General features: G+C 40.5%; 4 protein-coding genes across 5 annotated transcripts; 1 reads left to right on the top strand and 3 right to left on the bottom strand.

Annotated features, from left to right (window-relative positions):
- Window positions 1-5,700: 5,700 nt before the first annotated feature.
- On the bottom strand, window positions 5,701-11,397 carry LOC102711989 (heat shock 70 kDa protein 16). 2 transcript variants are annotated; one of them, XM_040525393.1, is made up of 9 exons: window positions 10,156-11,397; window positions 9,860-10,072; window positions 8,509-8,601; window positions 8,355-8,423; window positions 7,726-7,926; window positions 7,503-7,649; window positions 6,697-6,825; window positions 6,364-6,494; window positions 5,701-6,255 (listed from the first exon to the last, which is right to left on the bottom strand). In XM_040525393.1, the coding sequence occupies exons 1-9, from the start codon at window positions 11,338-11,340 to the stop codon at window positions 6,177-6,179; spliced, it is 2,247 nt and encodes a 748-aa protein (XP_040381327.1). In that variant the 5' UTR covers window positions 11,341-11,397; the 3' UTR covers window positions 5,701-6,176. The 2 variants fall into 2 exon arrangements, with proteins under 2 accessions (XP_040381327.1, XP_006657253.2); XM_006657190.3 differs by having other exon boundaries at window positions 7,726-7,935; window positions 10,156-11,396.
- Window positions 11,398-12,910: 1,513 nt separating this feature from the next.
- LOC102712822 lies at window positions 12,911-17,121 on the top strand. The gene is made up of 6 exons (XM_006656318.3): window positions 12,911-13,232; window positions 14,407-14,534; window positions 15,018-15,187; window positions 15,285-15,362; window positions 16,171-16,315; window positions 16,424-17,121. Exons 1-6 carry the CDS (start codon window positions 13,127-13,129, stop codon window positions 16,835-16,837), a joined length of 1,041 nt encoding a protein of 346 aa, XP_006656381.2. The 5' UTR covers window positions 12,911-13,126; the 3' UTR covers window positions 16,838-17,121.
- A 70-nt stretch (window positions 17,122-17,191) lies between these two features.
- LOC121054647 lies at window positions 17,192-17,898 on the bottom strand. Its single transcript, XM_040524733.1, has one exon. It carries the CDS (start codon window positions 17,853-17,855, stop codon window positions 17,400-17,402), a length of 456 nt encoding a protein of 151 aa, XP_040380667.1. The 5' UTR covers window positions 17,856-17,898; the 3' UTR covers window positions 17,192-17,399.
- Window positions 17,899-18,457: 559 nt separating this feature from the next.
- On the bottom strand, window positions 18,458-21,985 carry LOC102712544 (probable beta-1,3-galactosyltransferase 2). Its single transcript, XM_006656317.3, has 11 exons — window positions 21,811-21,985; window positions 21,386-21,482; window positions 21,164-21,228; window positions 20,861-21,072; window positions 20,707-20,770; window positions 20,165-20,237; window positions 19,910-20,030; window positions 19,501-19,588; window positions 19,296-19,412; window positions 19,088-19,197; window positions 18,458-18,898 (listed from the first exon to the last, which is right to left on the bottom strand). The coding sequence occupies exons 1-11, from the start codon at window positions 21,906-21,908 to the stop codon at window positions 18,750-18,752; spliced, it is 1,194 nt and encodes a 397-aa protein (XP_006656380.1). The 5' UTR covers window positions 21,909-21,985; the 3' UTR covers window positions 18,458-18,749.
- Between the last annotated feature and the right edge of the window lie 1,300 nt (window positions 21,986-23,285).

Here is a 23,285-nt window from a genome sequence, read left to right as displayed (position 1 = left end):
AAATAAGTTTATAACAATTTTAAACATGAAACAATCCACAAACTCAAATTTACTCTGCTTGTTAGTATTAATTAAACTTGTTCCCTTTTGCCATCCTTGAATCCGTCTTCACAAGAAAGATTCATGTCGCAAGGGAAAATGAGCAGGACGATGTTCCTCTTCTCCCTCCCCATCTTTGTTTTAGCTAGCTCGCTAGCATCTAAATCCGAGCTTTTTATAATCCTTAAAAAAGTATCTTAAGATACTATATTTTTTATATAAAAGTTTAGTACTTTAAGATACTAAAATTTTATAATAAAACATGTGATACCTTAGGGTATTTCTCAAGGACAGCAAAAGAGCCCTCCAAACCCAAGACCTAATTGTTAATTTGTTATGCCTATGTCATGTGGAAGGTACCAGCAGACAGGAATGCCCATAACTGTTGCCACCAAACAGATTCAGGTGTGTTTCAAGCCAAAATTCATGGAGGCAGGCAGCGGTTCAGCTAGTGTTTTTCAGGCCAAAATTCATGCTTGGAAGGTTAGGGGTGTCCACTTGAAGTTTTGGATTTGTTGATTTAACAGCCTACTCTAATCTGCATGTGATGCATGCTCAGGTCGATCTGCAATTCTGTAGCTTGAAAGTGGTTTACCATAATAGTTACAACCGGATAGGACTAAGGGTTTAACTGAAATAAGTTCCTAGTCCAACCTTCAACTGAAAGATCGGACATGCAATCGAACCGACTGAACCAACATTTCTTTAAGAAAATAAAATAGTGTGACGAATCAATCGTGATTTATTTTGTTTCCATAAGACGAATAGGCTCGTCGAAGCTAAAAATGTTGGGAGAACAAAAGGACAAAGGCCATTTGAATTGACCATACCACACTAGTTTAAAGCATCAGGTACACCAAGGAACACAAAGAAAATCATATTGTCCTGAAGTGTTTAGTTTTCGCTTGGTAATGGAGTATTGTTTCATTGTCAGCTTTGTTTTCGGCTTTTGCGTACACACTTGTAGAACTGCTAAATAGTGTGTGTTTTTGCTAAAAAAGATATATATATATATATATATATATATATATATATAAAAGTTCATTATCCCATATTTCTACAATAAATTTTTAACTTATAGTTATTAATTTCATCGTTTATATCATTCAATAGTTATCAAAAAAGGAATAAGTCTACATAACCCTAACGTTTTCCCACCTGATCACTTAACCCCCTCGCCTAACAAAACAGGTATTTAACCCCCTAAACTATCTAATACCGTTTAGATTACCCCTCAAAGTGGTTTTGGTGTTTTTGCTTCTTATTTTGTCATGCTAATAGATTTTTTTAACATGATTTTTTGATGCCTTGTATATTGCACTAATTTTGGTGAACATGATTGTATATGGACTAATTTGGATAGTTTGTATATTACATTATTTTTTTGATGTCATGCGGAATATGATTGCATATGGACTAGAAAACTAAAAACTAACAGTTCCATCTGCACTAGAAAACTGAAAGTTTTTTGGTTAGATCTTCGGAAACTGAAAATTAACAATATCATTTAACCAATTTTTCCTTTATCAACGTTACCATTAAAGCTTGAATTGCATGCTTGTGCAAGAAATAAGTCACATGTCCAATACTTCAGTAGCACTAAGAAACATAAATTTGGAGATAACCCATTAAACATGACACAAATAGGATGCTCCACAATCATTCATGAAACAGAGTAGCAAAAAAAATACCGTATGCAACATTCAGGTCTAACAAATCATAGAGTAGCTAGCAACTCTCACATTCAACTCTCAGTTACTATTCAAATTAGTCCATATACAATTATGTTCACCTAAATTAGTGCAAAATATAAGGCATTAAAAAATCATGTTCAAAAAAAAATCTGCTAGCATGGCAAAACAAGAAGCAAAATCAACAAAACCAGAGGGGGTAATCTAAACAGTATTAGATAGTTTAGGGGGTTAAATACCTAATTTGTTAGGTGAGGGGGTTAAGTGTTCAGGTGGTAAAACGTTAGGGGGTTATGTAGACTTATTCCATCAAAAAAAGTAAATAATCTTTTATCAACAATAATACTATAGAGGAGCATGAAAGGATGAATTTCTCTTATCCATTTATACTTAGTACGCATGCATACACGAGAAAAAGAAACATGAAACACTTAGAAATTATCCATTAGGGTCATGAAAGTAAGTAAAAAAATATGAAGTGCTTCAAAAAGTCTACCCAAAATGCCAAATTAGAGTCAGCCCTTTAAACAGAAAACCGAAAGACTGGGACAGAGACAAAAAAAAAATTATCGTTGATTTGTCTCTGGTTTTTAAAGACCGGTGCACATAAGCCTAGCCCACCAACGAAAACAAACGTTACAAACCCCCACCCTGTGCGTTCCCCTGCAAGCATCTCCCAGAAGCAATAGATCGGTTGCCCTCATTTTTCTAGATTAAATTAGAGACAAAAATTAAATCAATATAATATGATGTACTATTTGTCATGCTTCGAGGTATCATATTTTTCAGTGTAAAAATTTAGTGCCTTAACGTACGATGTATATTAAGGTATCAAAATTTTACACTAAAATTTTACTTTTTAATGATGATAAAAAACGTCTTAAATTGGTCTTTGCCATCCTTCCATCCGTCTTCGCAAGAAGGATTTTATTCTCACAAGAGACAATGAGCAGAGTTGATGTTTCTCTTCTTTTTCTCATATTTCTTGTAGCTAGCCTGCCAGCATCCAAACCCAATTTTTCTATGGCATGGGAGGTACCGGGAGACAGGAGAGCCCAAAACCGTTGCCACCAAACTGATCCAACTGTGTCTCAAGCTGAGATCCACGGAGTGACGGTAGTAAGTGGATCGTCTGAAGAAACACACTGATGCTGGGAAGGTTAGGGGTGTTCACTTGAGGCTTTGGATTTGTTGATTTCACACCCTCCACAGCAATTCAGCTGCTCAAGCAGTTTGAATTACTTGAGATACAACCAACCGCAGGGAGAAGATCATCAAGTACAAGGTATCAAGATGTGCATTGTTTAGCAGTGTAGAAAAATTCATGTTGATGTCAATTAAACTGCTAGATTTTATAAGTGTAGAAGGACGAAGTGACATGAATTCAATTTCGTCATTCATTGACCTTGTGCAGAAGAAACAACCGAACACAGTGGCAGGTCAAGTTAAACAAGTACAACAAATCTAGAATGGTATTATTAACGTAAGAAAATACGGTAAAGGACGAAATCATTAACGTGTTATCACGCCCGGCTAATTTACTTTGCTCTTGTACTACTCAACGCAGTATGCAATGCAGAACCTATCGTCCTTATCAAATCACCTCCGATGCATGACCTCTTGTTCTTAGTACTCCTTCAATATTTTAATAGGGGCAATATTAAGTAACCTCACACTACTAGCGGTAGCGCTAGAGTATTAAATTTAAATCTAACTATATATTTTTAATGGGCAACTCTCCGATATATTTTACTGATAGTATTATACAACATGTAGAATTAATCTCAACCATTGATTAAAAAGGGTATTGTTGTACTTTGTTAATTAATTGATTAGCAGTATTTTATAATTTTTTTAATAAAGATCACAATAAAAGGACGATATTACACTTTTAAATTTCTACTATACCTAGTATTGTTGGTAGTATAATTTAATCATAGTCGTTCGATAAAAATATATCAACGGTATGGATTAAATTCTACTACCGGTAAAATGCACCGGAGTCAGCTCTATTTTTAATAAGTATAATGAACAGATCATAATTATTTAAGGGTATGTTAAAAAAATCCTTTTATAGACAAGATCCTTGATTTTTTTTATATTTGGTCATTCGTCTTATTTAAAATTTATGTAAATATGTGAAATATATGTTATAATTAAATAAATTTAGTAATTAATTTAGATATAATACAATAAATGATAATTTTGTATAAGTTTTTTAATAAGATAAATGGTCAAATGTATGCCAAAAGTTTACGGTGTCATCTATTTAAAATACTGAAGGAGTTGTATTTTTTTCCTTTGTTAGCTCATTGATTTGCATAATTCTTACTTTGGCATGGAAGGTATTGGGAAACAGGGTAGAGGGTAGAGAGACACCTCATCATCGATGAGGAAAACCAGCCGTGGTATGTTTACATTCGTAAGACGAATAGGCTGAAAATTCGTGTAGCAGATAACAGAAGCTATTATGTTTGGGAGTCGTAAAAACAAACGGTATTTAGATTGACCACACTACTTGAAAGCAATTTGCCAAATAAGCGAGCAAAAGTTGACGTTTTCCCAAAAGTCTTCGGAGACCTCTTTCCGATGAAAAATCTTTTTTGTGTAATTCAAAATGTGAAGCAAGTCTCCGTATCTTATTGGTGAAACTAACCCCAGTTTTCTTCTTTAACCATAAATCCAAAAATTTTTCTACCTCCTTTCTTTTTCATGTATTTTTCTGATCAGGAAAAATAAAAAATTATGTCAGTTATTTTGAAGTTATTCTAATCTCGTACACACAAAAATTTGCAATTATTCATCTACTACTGGAATTTGGATTTATTTTATCGACGCAAATTGGATTTGGATAGAAGGGTGGATTCTACCCATTTTGACCCTCTTACTGGGAATCACAATAGAAGTACTCGTAATTGTGTGGTTAGATTGAGAAATATCCGCATCGATACAACAACGTATTGGTCAAGAATATGCTGGCCCCCGGGGACTGCTTCAAGCTATAGCGGATGGAACTAAGCTACTTTTTAAAGAGGATATCTTGTCATCCCGAGGGGATATTCCCTTATTTAGCATTGGACCGTCTATAGCAGTCATATCAATTTTATTAAGTTTTTTAGTTATTCCTTTGGGATATCGCTTTGTTTTAGCCGATCTTAGTATTGGTGTTTTTTTATGAATTGCCATTTCAAGTATTGCTCCTATTGGTCTTCTTATGGCAGGATATAGCTCAAATAATAAATATTCCTTTTCAGGCGGTCTACGAGCTGCTGCTCAATCTATTAGTTATGAAATCCCACAGCCGAGATCGCTTGGGAGGCATAGCCGCCTCTACCAGGAGATTCTCTCTTATTTCTTAAGAAAGAAAGAATTGCCCGAGTGCCTATCTGTGACTTGCCTATGACTCCTTTTCTTGATGACCGATCTCTTCTTTCTGTCTCTCATTAGATAAGATAGCTCGAGATACACCAAGGAAAACGAAGAATCACATCATGCTCCAATAGCAAATTTCTACCAGCTAACGGATCATCGTGTACTTGCTAGCTACTGCAACAACAAAAACAGCTGAAGGAAAGAAACAAGAAGAATTTCTCTTGTGTATTTATGATTTACATTACATAGGCAAATTTGTTTATTTCATTGTTTGGCTTTCCCCTTTTCCAAACAGCATATTAACAAACAAAAATTGATTTGTAAATAAAATTTTATATACATGTTCTTAGCTATCTAGAAGTTAGGCTAGAAAATAGACTAGGTAAAAAAACCCTCAAAATCAACAAGTTTGAAAATTTCAAATTTTGGTTTATAAGTATAAGTAGAAGCGAAAAAATAAGAGGTATACATGTTTTTAGCGATCTAAAAGTAAGACTGCAAAATAAACTACGATGAAATAAAACTGCTCTAAATTTAAGACAAAAAATCAAATTTTTATAAGCATAAGCAGAAGTGAAAAAATAGGGATGCAAATTTAGGGAAAGGAAAACCTCATCTTTGATCAATTAATGTACATAGTACAAAGTCATCATATAGACAATCCAGGACAGCTTTCTGGGATCAGCACAAAATGAAACCAAAAGATAAAACTCTTAGTCATTGGAAGTAAGCAATCGATGGCATAAAACCTATCTTCCATTTCCTTGTTCAAGAGGAAGAAAGCAGGCAACAGCCCTGAACTCCATTTCCTTGTTCAAGAGGAAGAAGGCAGGCAACAGCCCTGAACCCTTCAGTCGATCACAGGAAAAGAATACACAAGGATCAACAATCATGATTAGTAGGATTTCAAGTGAAAACCGCACCTCGAGCTCTGGCTATAGAGATGCAGGCACCCAATGGCGGGCTGAGTGTGGTACAACGTCGATCGTATAAGACTGTTAGCAGAAACTGGTTTATCTGGCTACAAAATGTCAGGCTTGACAACGCTGTTCAGTTAAGAAATCTGAGGAATGCCTAGTCTCTATCTGCCGTATGCATGTGATCTTCTCCTCTAGCTGGAGAACCCCTGTGCCTTACTATGTTTCTACATAACCTGCAAGTGGAATCAGGCAAATGTACTAAGATAATATGGGATGTAAATAGTAACTGATTCTGCACAAGTCAGATGAAAAATGGCCTTAGGGAGGAAAGAGCTAATTACATATTCAACTCTTGTTCCTTTTTCTTGATTTCATGGGAACAAATGACAGGATCGACATTCTTGGGCAGGGTCTCCTGGAGTTGTGACATCTCCCTTAACCATTGTTCAGCTTTAGTGCATTCACTTTCAACCTGGACAGAAACCGATCATCAGAAACACCAGACACAGCATTGGAGCACGATGCTTTACACAAGACAAATATAAACAAGTAAAGTTGGTTTACGGCTATTCCCTCTATTCGAAAATAATGCGTGTGCATTATCTGTGTGCTGAAATTTATAGATCAAATCTATTACAGACCACAAAAGAAAGGGTAATGGCCACAGAACTTACAGCATCTTGCTCAGGATTGGATAATGATTTGGCAGCCATCCTGTGGTCAGCAATGCACTTCATAAGCTCCCTCATGGCTTGAGCTCTGACCTCCTCATCTCTACAACGATTTTCGATTGGATCTACAAGCTATAAACATAAACACAAACAAAAGAAAATGGTCCAATGGTAAGGATAAAACAAACAGATTAAACCTCAGAATTAGATGCTCCACCATGATTTGATGCAAAATAGAACAGATATTCATAGAGTTCTAAGCGCCAACTACTGCAAATAGCATCGCCACTCACAAGTGCAAATTCAAATAATGCTCATATTTTTCTAGATGTAATAAGTATAATACTAGTCCACAAAATTGTATGATGACCATTTTTTTTTTCTTTTGGGGAGGGGGGATCATGGAAGAAACTAGTCCACAACTACGCATACACAAAATTGTATGATGACCCTTTTTCTGTTGGGGTGGAGGGGGGATATCAGCTAACCATATGGCATACATCAAAACAAAGAGCATTTTCAAACCAAGTTCGGTGCAGCAAGAGATTTTCAAAAATAAAGTGATCACATCATCATGGTTTTAGGAATGTGCATTAGCATGGAGAATACCATGATAGGTCACAGAATAAAATAGTACAAATAGAATATACAATCAAGGTCAGTCAAAACCAAAAAAATAAAGTGAGAAGAATCATAAAATATTACACTAGCAGGAACAGGAAAACAGTTCTGAAAATATATAGTTATATACCAAGAAACAGATCATAAAGGTGTGTATGCAGACACAGAAATGAATAGTTTTTTTTTACCCTTTTCAGCTCCTCCAGTTTACTAGTGTAAACTGCTTCAGTCTCATCATCACCTTCTTCATAAAGCCAATCTTCAGTTTGTTGTAGATTGAATGAGATTTCTTCTCTTTCGGAATCAGTTGCAAAGCTCCGGTACCTCTCAGAAAGCTAGAAAACAGTGTATAAGCCAGCAGAAAGTTTAGACTTCAAAAGGAAGATATAGTTAACATTCTCATTTAGCCACCTTATTGCGAGTGTCATACACATAAGATTCCAATGCGTTCTTCCTATCTTTTGTCCGCTCCATGAGTTTATCTTGATAAGCTAATTGTGTTTCTTGCTCTTGAGCTTCCAGCAATTCCTGCTTACTCATTGCACCATAAATGGATTCAATAATTGGCAGATCCTGTCGTTGGATTAACTTTCCGCTTCTTGATGTATCACCCTGTTGCCCCTTCACATAATAACAGATGAGACGCCCAGTTAGTTGGGCATAACTGAAAGATCACTTGCTAAAAACTTTGAGGTATTTAAGTTGTACTTTGAGCATCAAATTTTCATATTTCGTTTTAAATTCTCAGCATATAACTAATTCCATGATATGCGCTACCAATTGGCGACAGATTAACAAGGTTCCCACGGCAAATAGTTAAAATGCATGGCTACACCAAATTGATAAGGACAGATTACAAGCAAAAGGTTGTGTGCTTGCTAGTTACTATACTGCATTTATTGCTAATAATAGTTATACACCAGCTCATGCTACCATATCAGCAGTTCAGCACAGTAATAATAAGAACACAATGCCATAAGTTTGAGGAACATGCCTATGGCACAGATCTAGGCTCAGTTTGTGCAAAAAAGAGTCCTCACCATTTCACCATTGGAATCAACCTCCATAGAGTCAGCAGAGTTTGCATTGCTTTGATCATCATCAACCAACTGAGGACAGTTATAAGGTTAGAAGTTCATAAAAAAAAAAGTGACTAATTAAAAGCTGCCAATTACTATGAAAATTGATACTTACAGCAGCTGATTCCACTGAAATGAGTCCATGGAGATTTAACCGAATTCTTAATTTGACTTTAGACTTTTCAGTATGTGCTTGGAAAGGACCAATCTGCAATAACATCACTTCAAATAGTTAGAAGAAAAAATGTAGAACATCAACACCTCACTAATTCAAATTGTAAGTGTATCTTCATTCGATTCATGGCAAGAGGATTTTATGCCAGTAGATATGCATGGTTCCCAGAGGTTTCAGAAGACAGGAGATACAATATATCAATTATCCCTCTATTCATCCCTAGCTATCGAACCATAAACATCATGTGTCAAATTAATGGATGGATGACATAGAGCTATTAGTCTATCATCATGAGAAGTGGTAGCCTAACTTCCAAGGAAGAAAATAAAAAGTGAAGAGCGAATTGAAATTATAAGCAGGGAACAGTCCTCACAGATGATAGTTCTGAATATGCTGCTGGGGATACAACAGGTTCTGACTGCAAAGCTGTTGCGAACTATTAAAACTAAATATCACTGTATCTTGTTGCTCTCGAGGATGCTTCATTACTGTGAGTACACATTACAAGCTCACAAAATGGAGTCGCAAAGTGTTCCCTAGGAATGTTGGTTCATGATACTATATCTTAGAATTTCTTTTTAGTTGTGTTGTTGTTTTCTCAAAGAATCAGCACTAATTAAATTTTACAGTGGATCACAGGCAAACTAACTTGAAGATGCTTTTGTGAACCAGCGTACAAGACTTGCTACAGATCAAACATAACTATCACACACTCATATTATGCTTCGCAAGATTGCTCCAGACCTCCACCATCATGGAACTTTGTTCCTTATATAATAAGATGCAAAACAAAAATATTGCCACAACAAGGCCACTAGATGATGGACCAACAGATGACAAAAAATTGATGACAATTGACAAGTGACCAAGACATTTTTTAGTCATAAGAAAGGAGGTAAAGCCCCATCAAAATAAAATAAAACATTACTCCCTCCATATCTTAATATCGGTTGCCATGGGGTCTGTGCACTCAGCCTTTTGAAACTTTGGCCTTTAACGCGTGTATAGAGATTGAACACACAAAATGAACTGTAACAGAAAAACTTTCATAACACTTGTTTCATTTCTGCTAGTGTATTAATTAATGATAAAAGGCCTAAGTCATGGACATATATTAGAGACCACAAAAAACAAAAAATGCCCAATATTTGTGGTCAGAATGAATATAGTCTTGTGAAGTGACGATACTAGAAATAAGACAAGCAAGACCTAAATAACAAAGGACAGACATCCAAAACAAAAGGCATGCAATGTGATCATTCTATTATCAGCAAACAAGTAAATAGCATACCTGGAAACTACCAACTTCTGTTGAGGTACCAGGAGGCAATTCATTCTCATCCACGTAAAATGCGTCCAGTTTAAATGTGCTGTTCTTATGCAGCGTAGCGACCTTCACACTAGGAAGGGGGTGACCTCTCTGGAACAGTGGTTTACTTGATAATGTAGAAATTGGGCCTTCAATAGTGCAAAATCCTATGGAAGCAGGATTTGCATCTTGGACCTGGCACACACCAAATGTATCGACTTTCGCTACATGGAACTCAAATGCCAAAGATTATAAGATAACAAAAAATACAAATATACCTCATATTCTCGAACACGGAATGTGGGACTAAGCATTGCACACTGCAGTGCACACCCCCGAGCCACACATTCACTGGCATTGAGTGTGCGACTAGGCTCCCTTCTGAAGAACCCCGCAAGAACTCTAGCAATAGCCGGTACACGTGACCCTGACCCAACGAGCTCCACAGAATGCAGCCTGTCAAATTCAATCCTTGAATCCACCATAGCCTTCTTGCATGGCTCGACAACCCTCTCCAGCAGCCCAGCACACAGTTTCTCAAACTCCTCCCTCCGGATCATCCCCCTCACATCCTTCTCCTCCATCAGGCACTCAATGTTGACCACTGCTTCTGCATTCGCACTAAGCACTTTCTTCGCCTTCTCGCATGCTGCCCTCAATCTCATGCTTGCCTTCACATTCCCAGTGACATCAATCTTATACTTGTCCTTAAATTCATCTGCGAAATGCTCAAATAGCACCTCATCGAAGTCCCTTCCTCCTAGGTCCGCATCGAATCCGTGCGACAGCACCTTCATCCCCGGCACGTCGAATGCGACGACCGCCACCTGTGTGTCGCTGTGACCGACGTCGACAAACGCGACGTAGGTGGGACCCCCGGGGCCGCCAAGGTCGGAGCGGTAGAGGCCATACCCGAGGGCGGTGGCCGCGAGGTCGTGCATGAGCCTGAGAGGGCGGAGCCCCGCGACGGCGGCGGCGTCGAGGTAGGCCTGGCGCTGCGCCTGCGTGAAGTAGCAGGGGACGGAGATCACGCACTCGGCGACGGGCGCCTCGAGGTCGGCCTCCGCGAGCTGCCTGAGGTATCCGAGCAGCATGGCGAGGAGCTGGGTCGGGGAGAGCGCGATGCGGCGGCCGATGTGGTCGACGTGGACGAGCGCGCCCCCTCCGCCATCGGCGGAGGGGACCTCGATGGGGAAGGGGAGGCGCGCGAGGTCGCAGCGGAGGAGCGGCGCGGGGCGGCCGGCGTGGAGGAGGAGGAGGCGCTTGACGCTGGAGAAGGGGGCGTGGGACGAGGACGGGGCCCCGGCGGCGTGGGGCCCCAGCAGGCGCGCGTTGTGCGAGAAGGCGACCGCGGCGGGGGACTCCCGCTTGGACTCCGCGTTGAGGAGCACGTCGATGCCGCGCTGCCGCGCCGCCGCGGCCACCAGGGTGTCGTTGCCGACGTCGAACCCCACCACGCTCATCGCGTCCCCTCCGCCTCCGCGGCCGGAACTGCGATCCGGGATTCGATCGGGAATGGGATCCGGTCGCGGGGGGGATCGAGCGGCGCGGCGCGGCGGAGGGTACGGGGCCGCGAACGCCGGCGGGGAGGTCGCGGTGGGAGGGGGGGGCGAGGGGAAGGGAGGGGAGGCTGGGCCTGCGCGTGTTTTATTGGCTTATGTGTTGCTGACAGGTGGAGCAATATTACCTTTGCCTACAGAGGACATGGCTGCGTCCGGTCTCTTTCTCCTCCACTTAATTTGGAGCTGCAGATTATCATCGTCACCTAATCTCAATAATAATAGAATTGGGTTTGCTATTGAAAATGTTTGCTGAAATTGATTGTGCATCAGTTTATTATAATATGTTCAAGCGAATTCTACTTAAAATAGAAGAGTCACGACAAAACTTAAACCAAACACTTTTCCATGTCATTCTAAACGATCTTGTATATCATATAACATATCTAGATCTGGAAGTAACTTGACTAAGAATGCATTTTGTAACTCAATGATGTATAAGCCTTACAAAACAAATTATCAGGAGGTCAACTGATTAAAGACGAGGTAGTACACTATATTTGGTATAAACGGAGACATTTAAATCCTATCAGAATTACCCATACAGTGACTGTTTGGTGATGACATAGAGATGGGGTCTAGGGTTGTTGGCTGGGCAATCACTCAGTTTTCCTTTTGATGGCTAGACCTTTCTTTCTCTTTGAAACTCATCTCCTTGTATAATTGTTTTCTTCTAGTCATATGAAGCTCCATATCAAGAAGAAAAGGACTTGGTTTGCTAAACTGCTTAACAATAGGTTTACATCTAGCAACATCATGTATGACGAGTTTGGAAACGAGTTTGGAAACAATGGTTGCTTTTTTTAAAGATCAATATTTGATGCTATGGTCCCTTTACAGAAACTCAATTATACTTATCCTATAATGAATTTGGTTACGGTGATTTTTATTGGATCTAATCATCCGAGGTAGCTAGGACGGTGGTAAGTTGTACGTTTTGTTGGCAACAATATGAATTTTACCAATTTTCTTTCAATTATTTGTGTTGTCATAAGTTTTTTTTTATTTCCGTAAGGATTTTGTCTTTTAAACCCGGTCTCACACGATAAACTAGACTAACTCTTCTCTCAAAAAAAACTAGGCTTACTCTCTTCTTTTTAATGAAAATCAAGAATTTCCAGCCCTTCCTTTGAGATTTGGCTTAAAAAAAATCATTCTAGAGCTAGCTTTAAAGTTATTTGCCATGGATTATAAGGGCAATAATATGACCGAAAATAAAAAAAACGTTTATACTTTTCTTCTTATGACTCATTTAAAAACGAGAACTTTTTTAAAGAAAATTTATAGAAGTAAACTAACGATTGTTTTCAATTAGCGTAAAATTCTTATGCTCTATATGCGTACACTAAAATAACCACAAACACGACACGTTTACCTAAATGCTGTGTTACATTACGAGCGTTGAATTCAAAAGTCCACGTGAAAACAAAACGAAAAAGGAAAAGAAAAAACAGATATTTCACTCCGTTGCCTCTCCTCGCCGCACCGCCCTTCTCCTCCTCGGCCTCTCCTCCCCTTCGCCGCCGGCCGGCGCGCCGCCCCGGGCCCGCATCTCCTACGAGTCGCGTAGACTACCCGCCGGTCATCCCCGCTTCATCACACCTCCTACCTCCGCCGCTGTGCTCGCGTGTACCCCAGAGGGCTCCCACCGTTCTGCCCGATTCGACCACCACCCCCGGTGGGGGAATTGATGGAGAAGGGGAAGTCGGTGGTCGCAGAGCTCGCCACGTCGCTGAGAGATGTCGAGGTCACGCCGCGCCGGAAGCCCGCAGGTTTATTACCGGCAGCCTCTTTCTGTAAGCTCTTGGTTCCTGTTCCCGCTCAATTCATCTGTCGTACCAAATGAATTGCTCGAATCTTTCAGATGTCTTGGATTGAGTATTTACGCATGAATTTATGATGACCTATGTTGCTCTAAAGCTGAATTTGGTGCCTAGAGTGGCAGCTTACGGTTTACGTGATTGATTTGGCCACCAAAGTTCGTGTTCATGATTCTGGTGGTGAACCAGTGTACCCTTTTAAGCGAAAATTCTGATATTATTGTTCTGTTTGGACAAGAAAAATTCCGAGGTTTAGGATTTTGCGCTTTAGGTTGATCATTCCATTGATGATATCCACAGGAGCACTGTAATTTGCCAAGAATTAGAAGAAAACAAAACGCCACCAATAACCTTTTTGTACTGCAAATTATAATTATGGCATAAACACGCCAGTCCAAAATACTTAATTAAACATCTTTTTAAAAGTATGATTACGAAGATACACGGATCTAAGCTTATATTAGTAGTAGAATGTATGTTTTCTTTCATAAATTCTCAATTTTGGGATATGCCAGTTATGGCACTGCCACTGTATATTGTACTTCATAACTGCAAGATGCAACCAAACGGGAACTCTTTGGGGCTTCTACAATTAACCTGCAACATGTGACTCGATCTAGCAGTCTGCAAATCCATAATTTTGATAATTTTGTTTGGCAAGTATAGGGGAAGATTGTAGACGACACATGACTCTCTTCAACAGAGAATGAAACACAAACACTGCATCCATTTATTTCTAGTGAGCACAAACATGGATAAACTAAAATATTATTCTGCCTGATCAGGCTTCAATTGCTGCTGGCAATGTGCTTTATTCTTTAGGATGTTCCAATTAGTTGTTTGAACAGGCTTCAAGTACTCATCAGTTTTAACCTATTACCTCCATCACTTTCTAGCTTTGCCTAGATTCATATGGATTCTAATGAATCTAGACATATATATAAACAATGTACATTAATCAATAGATGAATCTAAGCATAGCTAAAATGTCTTACTATATGAAATGGAGAAAGTAAAATATTATCACTTTATCCAGTTGTGTGTGTACATAAGAATGATTGAGTCCCTTTTTCCCCCCAGATTGTCCTTGTCCATGCCTTTTGTGGTATTATATACAAACACATTAACCTGCAATTTTTAACTACATCAGATTCTCGAACTACCAAGGGTAGACCTCGGAAATTGGTTAGTTTGTGCCTTGGCATCCTCGGTCAGCATCTTGAAGATATCATAACTGATATTTCTGAATTTGCAACCTTCTTTCCACCCCACATAAAGGTACACATCCCTCACTTTACCAGGGCAATACTGTGTGCATTTTTACCTCATTACAGAAATAAACTCTGTACCAATGTTTTCTCTTGATTATATATCACACCGACCTTTTATTTCTAATTAAAGACTACTTTACGTTTGGTGAAAAGAAATATGTTGTTATTGTAATTTTTCAGTTCATGTTTCAAACTTTACGAACATGAAAAAGTCAAGACGGCAAGACTCTGCATATAACCAAAAGTCATGTAGTAAAGAAAATGCTGTTAGAGACATTTGGCTCTTCAGTTTTATGCCTGCTTGCAGCAATAGGTAATCGCAAAATCTTCTCATGGTATACCTTATTGTGTTTTGTCACATGTTTATCAAGTATGAACATGCAAATTGGCATTATATTTACTGCTTAATGCGACATCCTTTTTTACGTACTGCATATCTATTGTTACATGTGCATGTCACATTGATAGTTGAGCTTATTGTATGAGACAGTTGGCAATTGTGTCTATTGCAAGGAGAAGAAGGCTACTGAATGATGAAGTTTTGATTTCTCTTGCTGATAGTTCCTGGGAGATCCTAGATATATCTGGCTCTGATGTATCTGATGTTGGTCTGGCTACTGTGGCAAATATTTCTAATAATCTGTGTGCTATCGATATTAGGTAAGGCTTGGTGTGATGCTACAAATTGCTTGGTGAAAGTTAAGTGACTATTTCTTTTGATGAATCCATCATGTTTGTGATATATCTTCTCATGCAGTCGCTGTGAAAGGATAACTGCTGCAGCTGTTTCTGAGGTCATATGTCATTGTCCATCCTTGGAGATATTGAGATGCGGGTATGAGCTCCAACAAAATGCATCTATAAGCTTATCACCACTGGGTAGTATTACCTCCGTTTTATATTGTAAGACTTTCTAGTCTTATCTAGATTCATTCATTGATAAATGTATATAATTTGTATATATGTCTAAATTTATTAGCATCCACATGAATCTAGGAAATGCTAGAAAGTCTTATATCGTTACAATATCGTGTAACGGGGGAAATCGTAATTTACTCCTATTAGGCAATCTATATTCTTGCCATGATTTTCACTGTCATGTTTATTGTGCATAAGTGTGAATGTCTTGGTGTCAATGTGGCTATTCTGATTTCTAATCCATTAAAGTGTTAAATTACATGTTTGGAGTCACTTTGTCCCATGAAAGTTCAATGTGCTGGGTTGGTCTTCAAGAATTTTGAATAGTGAAGTTAGTTATAAAACTTAAGTTTTATGAGAACCCCACAATGATAATTGAAGTTGCTGAAAATGAAATGTGTGGATGTTTGAAACTAGATTAGGTGGTTCTACATGGGTTAATAACAAAAATAACTTCACTTAAGAACTGATCATTTTGGATGCCGATAATCAATATAATTAATATGGCCATTTACTCATATCACATGTGATGCAGGTGTCTTTCTGTACTGTGTATGACTTCCCAGCCTAAAGTAATTTACGGAATGTTTAGTTGAAACTTTCATAAAAAACTGTTTTTGCTCTGTAGTTATTCTTGCTGGTAATTCTTCTGGCTTTCGATGTTGACTATGCAAAGTACTTGGCATAGCATGATATGAAAAAGAGCTTAAATTCCATGATTGCAGAGGCTGTCCGAGAAGTGAATCCACTGCACGCAGGTCTGTCAATCTCTTGAAACCCAAATTGAATACTCTTGAAGAGGACTCATGGGAAGAACTTGATACGGTAGAAATTGGCGGGGGTGCAGAATCCTTAAGATGGCTAGTTTGGGTATGAATGCAAGCTCTTTCATTTTTTCTAAAATGATGTCCCAATGCATTGACTGCATTCACATTTAATTAATGCATCTATTTTGTGTTTCGTCCTTTCTTGTTGTAGCCAAAGATAGATGGTAACTCAAAGGAAATTATATCTATGGAATGTCCTCGTATTACTGTCAACCCACAGCCATCACCTTTTGACATTCGTGGATCCAAGGTCCCAGCTGAAGCTCTAGCAAGTGTACCACTGGATCACTCCATTATCGCGGATATTGACCCCAAAACATGGGCTGTTGCTGCCGCTCCTCAAAGACCTACCATTCCAACTGACCCAAATGCGCCCCCTGAAATGTCGATCGCTGAGAAGTTCAGGCTGGCCTATGTGGAGAGAGAAGCAAGGCTAGCCCCAAAGAGAGCCAAGAGAGAACGACAGCAACGTCGTCGTGCTGAAAGGGAGTACGTAATGAACGACATCAACGCCAAATCTGTAGCGCTTGCTGCACAAGTGAGCAAATACCTGCGCAAGAGCTAGTGCCTAGTAGCATGGCCTGTTGTGTACTCTAGCTGATGTTGTATGTATCTTACAAGAAAAAGATACTGTGGGTTTGTGACAACAGAATAGGTTTGTTGCATCCCAGTTTTCAGTTTTGTAGCAACTTATAGAGTGTATACTTTGTACTACTGGTTTTGTCATGTATGGAACCATGTCAACATTGAACTGTAGGCATGCTGTGCTTATCCAATGGTTTGTTGGGCCTCACAGATTCAGTGGGATCAGTTTTGAACTACTCTCTTTGAAGCAACCAAATTCTTTGAATCTCCATCACAAGAGATGGTATGAAGTTCAGTTGCTTACTGTTTGATTAGAATCTGTCATCTGAATGCATCCTTGTAGCCAGAATAACAAATTTAACTGAACATGAACATTGGACTAAACATCATGAATCTCCGGAATATGATACTACAAGCCAAGGATCCTAAATCACACGAAAGAAAGAACAACAATCTGTAAAGAAATCTGAAGTCAGTAAGAGTCCTAAATCAAGAACAAGCTAACAATCTGCACAGATCTAATGAAGTCTAAAACTAGGAGTTCAGTGCGCGGCGAGCAGCTCCGACGGCGCGGCCGCCGCCGCGAAGGCGTCCATGAACATCTCGCCGGCGTCCGCCGCCGTCGTCGGCGGCGGCGGCAGGAAGACCACGCTCCTGGCCGCGGCCAGCTTCTTCCGGAGCGGGTACCTCGTCTCCCTCACGGCGCCGAGGAAATGCGGCACACCGCCGCCGCCGCCCCCCGCCGCGGCGGCGGACGGAGGAGGCGACGACGGCGGGAGCAGGCGCGCGGGCACGGCCATCGCCGCCGCGGACCGGACCGAGCGGGCGATGACCTTGGAGTCCCGCAGCCGCGCGAGCGCGCCGGGGCGGAGGAAACTGCGGTGGTGGCCGTGGAGGCGCTCGTCGCCGTGGGCCATCGGCTGCGAGGGCCTCCGCGCGGAGGGGGAGGAGCGCAGCAGCCGGCGGTGGCACTCCATGGAAGACGGCGCGTGCGCCATGGCGGATCGGGCGGGGAGGAGGAGAGCCGCGGCAATTTGGAGATTTTTGGCGCGGATTTTTTGATGGGAGGAGGAAGCGCGGCGGATGCCGGAATTTATCGCCGCCGCGTGGAGGGAAAGCGAGCGAGGCGGGAAGCGGGAAAAAGAAGAAAAAAAAAACGAGGGGGGAAACGCGCGGCGGCGTAAATCGCAGCACTCGGATTACGCCTCCGAACGAGAGGTTACGTAAAACTGGGGTGCACGTTCCCGCCTCGTGGCAGCCCACTCGGCCCGTGTTCTGTTAGTTGGGCTGGGCCTACGCTGGTGGCGAGGTGGCCCAGCCGACACAAATTTTTCGTTGGTTTAGACGAAACTAGACTGAGTTCATGGCAAATTTTACGTATGCTTTGGGACACGTTTGGAATTCAGAACAAATATCTAGCAGTATTATATACCTCGTCCGTTCCAAAATATAAGTATTTCTAGGTGAAGAATAGAAGACACTGATGTCCCTATGTAAATATGGTGTGAATGGAGATGGAAGAATAGACGAGGATAAAATGGAAAGAAGTTATAACAAGAAGTGGTCGATGGAACAAGATATGAATCAAGTCCATATATTTTGGAAGTAAATTGTAGAGTGAAGAGCTCTGCACATGTGTATATCTTGGTAACAGTGCACATAATACATTAGATCGTTACAAAACTGACAGCCTAAGCATGACAAAAGAATCGATCAGCCTATGTATCAACTGTCACCAGCAGGCTCAGTAAAATCACGGTCTGCATTGTTGGTGGTGATGAATTGCCCAATCAAAACAATGAACCTACCTTGGTTAAATTGCTACAGATGAATCTAGGACATTTTCTGCACAATGTACAGCATGCTTGATCATGCCAGGCCCTTGGGTTTGCTTAGAAAGAAGAAATCCAGAGAGACTTCTCACTTTCTCCACATCTATTGTGCACTCCCTGCATGTTGTCCACGGAGTCACATATGCCACTGCATTTCCAGTCGAATGACGCTGCGCAGGTGTTCCCTGCTTGAGCTTTCCATTCACAATCTGTGACCAAGAGACATGTGGTTTCAACTCAGATGTGCTCAAGAACAGTAATGCATGAATTATAGACGGTTTTTATCAGTTTTATTATCAAATATAGGCTATATAGCTTTGGGTTCAGACTTCAAACTTTACCAAAAGTAATGTAGATACTCAAGTAAATTAGTCAACCATTCTGAATCGAGGGCTTACCAGGTGGTGTACCACAACAAAGTCGGCGCTCATCAATATGCTCAACATCTAATCCTATGAACCAAGCACCCAAAGACACATCCTCATTGATATACTTGTGTAAAACACGCCTGACATCATTGAATTAGCAACAAGTGTAGCATTAGGAAGCATAATGTAAGATTAAAACAATGAAACATAAGAAAAAGTTGTTCAGATGCTAGCTCACCTATTTATAGATATGTAAGTTGCTAAATCTTTTGAAATAGCATACAGTTGACCAGTTGCATGCCGGAAATACTGGTCACCAAATTTCCAGTGCTCAGGTTCATAGTACCTCATATCTCTGAATAGTACTAATTGCATCTTAACCACCAGGAAAAGCATGATGAAGAAAGAAAGGAGGAGAGAATATCCTACTTCTTTTTACTTACTTGTCAGATAAGACAGGACCAGACTTCATGCATCCAATATATACTCTGGGCTTATTAACATGTTCCGATAAAATATGTCCAAGTGTTGCTGCAAATGTGACAATTTCATGTTACAAATAGGATGTTTCTGAGTTCTGACCAAGCACCTTTTTCACATACAAAGGCCCATACTTGATAAAGCTTTATTTGGTTCCTAAGGAAATAACACACAAGGAAGCATAGTAGTTGAAATCAGATCGGCCTATAAGCACCTGGCCCTTTTGACAACACTTCTATCAAAATGGACACTTACATAGACAACAAAGGAATATATTAAGTGCTTTAGAAGCATACATGCTAGTCAGACTTAGATTACTTTGCACAACCATAGGGATCAAAAAGAGCTCATGTTCAACATACAAATTTTTACCTATATTAACATGTACATCATCGTCAACCTTCACATAGAAGTCAGCATCCCATAAAGAAACAGCTGTAGCAAAGTATGTCTTAGTTTTTCCAGACAATTCAAGGTATCCTTCAACATGGTCCTGACAAGTGGACAAGACTGACATCAGGCACACAAAAGGCATGAAGTTAAAACTTCGAAAGTACTCCGGCATAAGTCCAAAAGGTAATGGGAGCAACTTGTATTTCTTAGTAAACCACATGAACGGAATATTACTATTCTCATGAAATCGCCGTGTTTTCTTTCTTCTGCCTTCATTGCTCTATCCACAATTCCACCTGAAATAGCACTGCAACAACATAACTTGTGTTTACATTCTTGTTTATGCTTGTCTTGCCAATAAAAAGTAAAGAAGAAAGAAAAATGAATGTGCAGTTCCTAACATAAAACATTCTTTTTTCCTCAGCGTATACATCATTGACCTATGTGAAATGGCTAGAAGAAAGATTTGTGAATTTAAATGCTAGTGAATCTAAGCTGCTGGAAAGAACAGAGTCCCATTTTTTTGATTTTCATGAATTCTGTGCCACTATGTAAAATGTGTTTATAAATTGGAAGATAGTCCAGTATTTCTTTCCCCTTGAATCAACCCTGCATCAAGGCTAACTATATTTCATATGACAAAGTCCAAACTATGGGATACACAAGCAATAAACAGATTAGTGAAGCTGGTAGAGAGAACTTAATGGAATGTGGAATCTCTTTGCAGCAAATGTGTGTGTTTGCGGAGATTTGCAGCACATGTTAATATTGCATACCTGTGACCGATAACAAAACGGATTACGATCCCCTTCTCTTCTTCTAGCTTTATTCTCTTTATTCCTGTTTCCATTGTTATGTCAACATTAATGCTCCACATTATAAGGATCAAGAACAAATGAAGAAAAATCCAAAAGCTTCGGTCTGAAAAACCTTGAGGCATCCATGTGCTACGGATAGAATCCCTTCTCTTTCGACTGCTAAAAGCAGTATTGATGCCTATCACCATAAAATATTTCCGCCTTCCCACAGAACCGGAAGCCTTATGCCTTTCTGAAACTGGAGAACCGATGAGAAATGATTCGTGCAGAGTTCTTGTAGCGGAAAGTTCTGTCTCCAAGTTTGCTATTGTCTTATCTAAAGTCCTGCAGGAAGGAGCCAATTCATTTGAATTAGAAACGACCACCTTTAAGCTTCCTAGGCACAAATCAAATTTTATTCGTGGCCGTGACATACTGTATAGCATCATGATGAGTATTCGGGTCCTGTAGGATATATTTGAAATCTCGTTTTACATTAACCTGGTGGTACAAAGGCACAAAATTTGCATAAGTGCTGTATATGATAGAAGATCAATGGGGATACAAAGAATACGGTAAAGATGATATCCATCAAAACCAATTTGTTAGTAGAAATGGTTCTCTCTCAGGAATTGCTTGCTGTTGGGGAATAGTATACCTTTGCAGAATTACAATCTCCAGCAGTAAGCTCGTTATCTTTATCACTCCTTCCATTTGGCTTAGCAACCTCACTAATCTCAGGCAATGTCCACATCCTGGATAGAGTACCTATGTTGTTATTGTCTTGCAATCCAAAGTGAAGAAGATTCGAGTCTCATAAAAAATGCCAAATCTTAACACAAACTATATCCTGCACACTCTAAAGCCCTGAATTGCAACAACAAATAGCACAGATCTTGCCCCAATTAAGATTTAAGAGCAGTAGTCCGCAATGCCAGAGCTAGTTAGCAGAGTAACAGACCCGCAGAATGAGCACGAAATGTGGAGCTAGCTAGTTGGCTGTAGCTGAGTCCCTGGAGCTCGCCGGCGCGGCGCCGGTCACCGGACGCCGCCGAGCAACGAGCGGCCGCTTACTCTAGTTACCTGTCGGTGAAGAGCAGGCCGAGGAAGAAGCTCCCGGCGCAGAGGAGCAGGACCCATCTCCTGGCTACGCCGCCGCCGTCCCCTTTCCTCCAGCTCATGGCCGCCGCCGCGCGCGGCGTATGACGGTCACCAGTCACCACCACCGGCTCCCGGCGTCCCGAGGCCCCGAACCACCCACCTCGCTCCTCCTAGTAGTACTGGCAGCTGCTGCCGCGGCAGGGCATTGGCGGAGGAGGAGAGAGAGAGAGAGGGGGGGGGGGTTGAAACCGAAGGGTACGAGGCGAGGCGGCGGGCGGGCGACCGACAGTGCTGGCGGCAGCGAGCGAGCGAGCGAACGGCAACGAAAGCAGTTGCGGTTGCGCTGGCGTGTTCGGCCGGTGCCCGTATGTACAGAATGCCACGACGTCGCGTGCAAGCGTACACCGAGAGTTGTTTACTCCCTCGTTCCGAAATATACGAGAACTTCAACTATTTCTCGTCGTATACCGCCTGTTCGGCGACCACGTAAGCTATCCAGATTTTATCTTTTTTGGGCTTATGATTTTCGAACGACTAAACGGGATATTTTTTACAAAAAATTTGTACAGAAAAATTGTTTTAAAATCTATTAATTAATCATGCACTAATTTATTATTACGTTTTTTTTACCGGATAACTTATGTTAACCCTGATCACAACGAACACGGCCTAGATAGTCTTATATCTTCAGCACAAAAGAGGAAGATTGTTTTATATTTTACAACTTTCATATATATGGTTTGACGTGTCACACCCAACGGATGAAAAGTTCATTTTACCTATGATCTCACAACTATTCTTTTTTATTTCCGACGAGCCGAGCAAGGGGACAGCACCACCGCGCCGGTGCCTTGTCAAACCCTAGCTTTTTTCGTTGGGCAGAGAAATGAGGGGGGGTGTCCGACTGCAACTGCTTAGGCGAATAAGAATGCACAGGTGGGTGTAGGCAGTACGTATGTGTTGGGCCAGGCTGAGGGGAGAAGCTCAATTCGACCGTTTCTATTCAGTCTGGCTGTGGAGACTTTTTTGCATCTGTTGGACAAGTAACCAAATAGGCTCCTAGCAAGTGCAGTGGGCACTCTACTTTTTGGCCCAGATCAGGCACCCATCCGTGAACGTTTCTCATGGATTCTCTTGCCGCCGTTGGTGGTGGACTGGTGGTTTGCATTTTTTTAATTAATTAACGAGTGCTTAATTTGCTAAATAATAGTTACATGGTATATTTAATAGCTTGTCGGTTGGCGCAGAAATTTAAATTTTGTAACTTACTTGTACGGCGGATTTTAGCAGTATTTTTATCACAATTTGTATTTAGCCTTAACTTTTAAACAGTTAACAATGTAGCTAAAAATTGTATCTATAAATTATTTGTTATTAAATTATTCGTATTATTAGTCAGTGTGCATGCAAGTGACAAGACTTGATGTATAGCAAGCTTCGAACAAAATTTTCATCTA

Source organism: Oryza brachyantha, chromosome 6 (assembly GCF_000231095.2).
Source record: "Oryza brachyantha chromosome 6, ObraRS2, whole genome shotgun sequence".
NCBI lineage: Eukaryota > Viridiplantae > Streptophyta > Magnoliopsida > Poales > Poaceae > Oryza > Oryza brachyantha.
This window is presented reverse-complemented; position numbering and strand designations above follow the sequence as displayed.

Bases quoted from the DNA above. Each gene is read 5' to 3' on its own strand.
- LOC102711989 (XM_006657190.3), bottom strand. From the start codon at position 11,340: ATGAGCGTGGTGGGGTTCGACGTCGGCAACGACACCCTGGTGGCCGCG. The intron at 10,073-10,155 runs GTATATTTGTAT...GGTGTGTGCCAG, and splicing joins TCCGTGTTCGAGAATATGAG to GTCCAAGATGCAAATCCTGC. The intron at 8,602-9,859 runs GTATGCTATTTA...ATGTTATTGCAG, and splicing joins CAGAAGTTGGTAGTTTCCAG to ATTGGTCCTTTCCAAGCACA.
- LOC102712822 (XM_006656318.3), top strand. From the start codon at position 13,127: ATGGAGAAGGGGAAGTCGGTGGTCGCAGAGCTCGCCACGTCGCTGAGA. The intron at 14,535-15,017 runs GTACACATCCCT...TGTATGAGACAG, and splicing joins TCTTTCCACCCCACATAAAG to TTGGCAATTGTGTCTATTGC. The intron at 15,188-15,284 runs GTAAGGCTTGGT...CTTCTCATGCAG, and splicing joins CTGTGTGCTATCGATATTAG to TCGCTGTGAAAGGATAACTG.
- LOC121054647 (XM_040524733.1), bottom strand. From the start codon at position 17,855: ATGGCGCACGCGCCGTCTTCCATGGAGTGCCACCGCCGGCTGCTGCGC.
- LOC102712544 (XM_006656317.3), bottom strand. From the start codon at position 21,908: ATGAGCTGGAGGAAAGGGGACGGCGGCGGCGTAGCCAGGAGATGGGTC. The intron at 19,589-19,909 runs GTAAAAATTTGT...TCACATTTGCAG, and splicing joins TGATGTACATGTTAATATAG to CAACACTTGGACATATTTTA. The intron at 18,899-19,087 runs GTAAGCCCTCGA...TCTTGGTCACAG, and splicing joins TTGTTGTGGTACACCACCTG to ATTGTGAATGGAAAGCTCAA.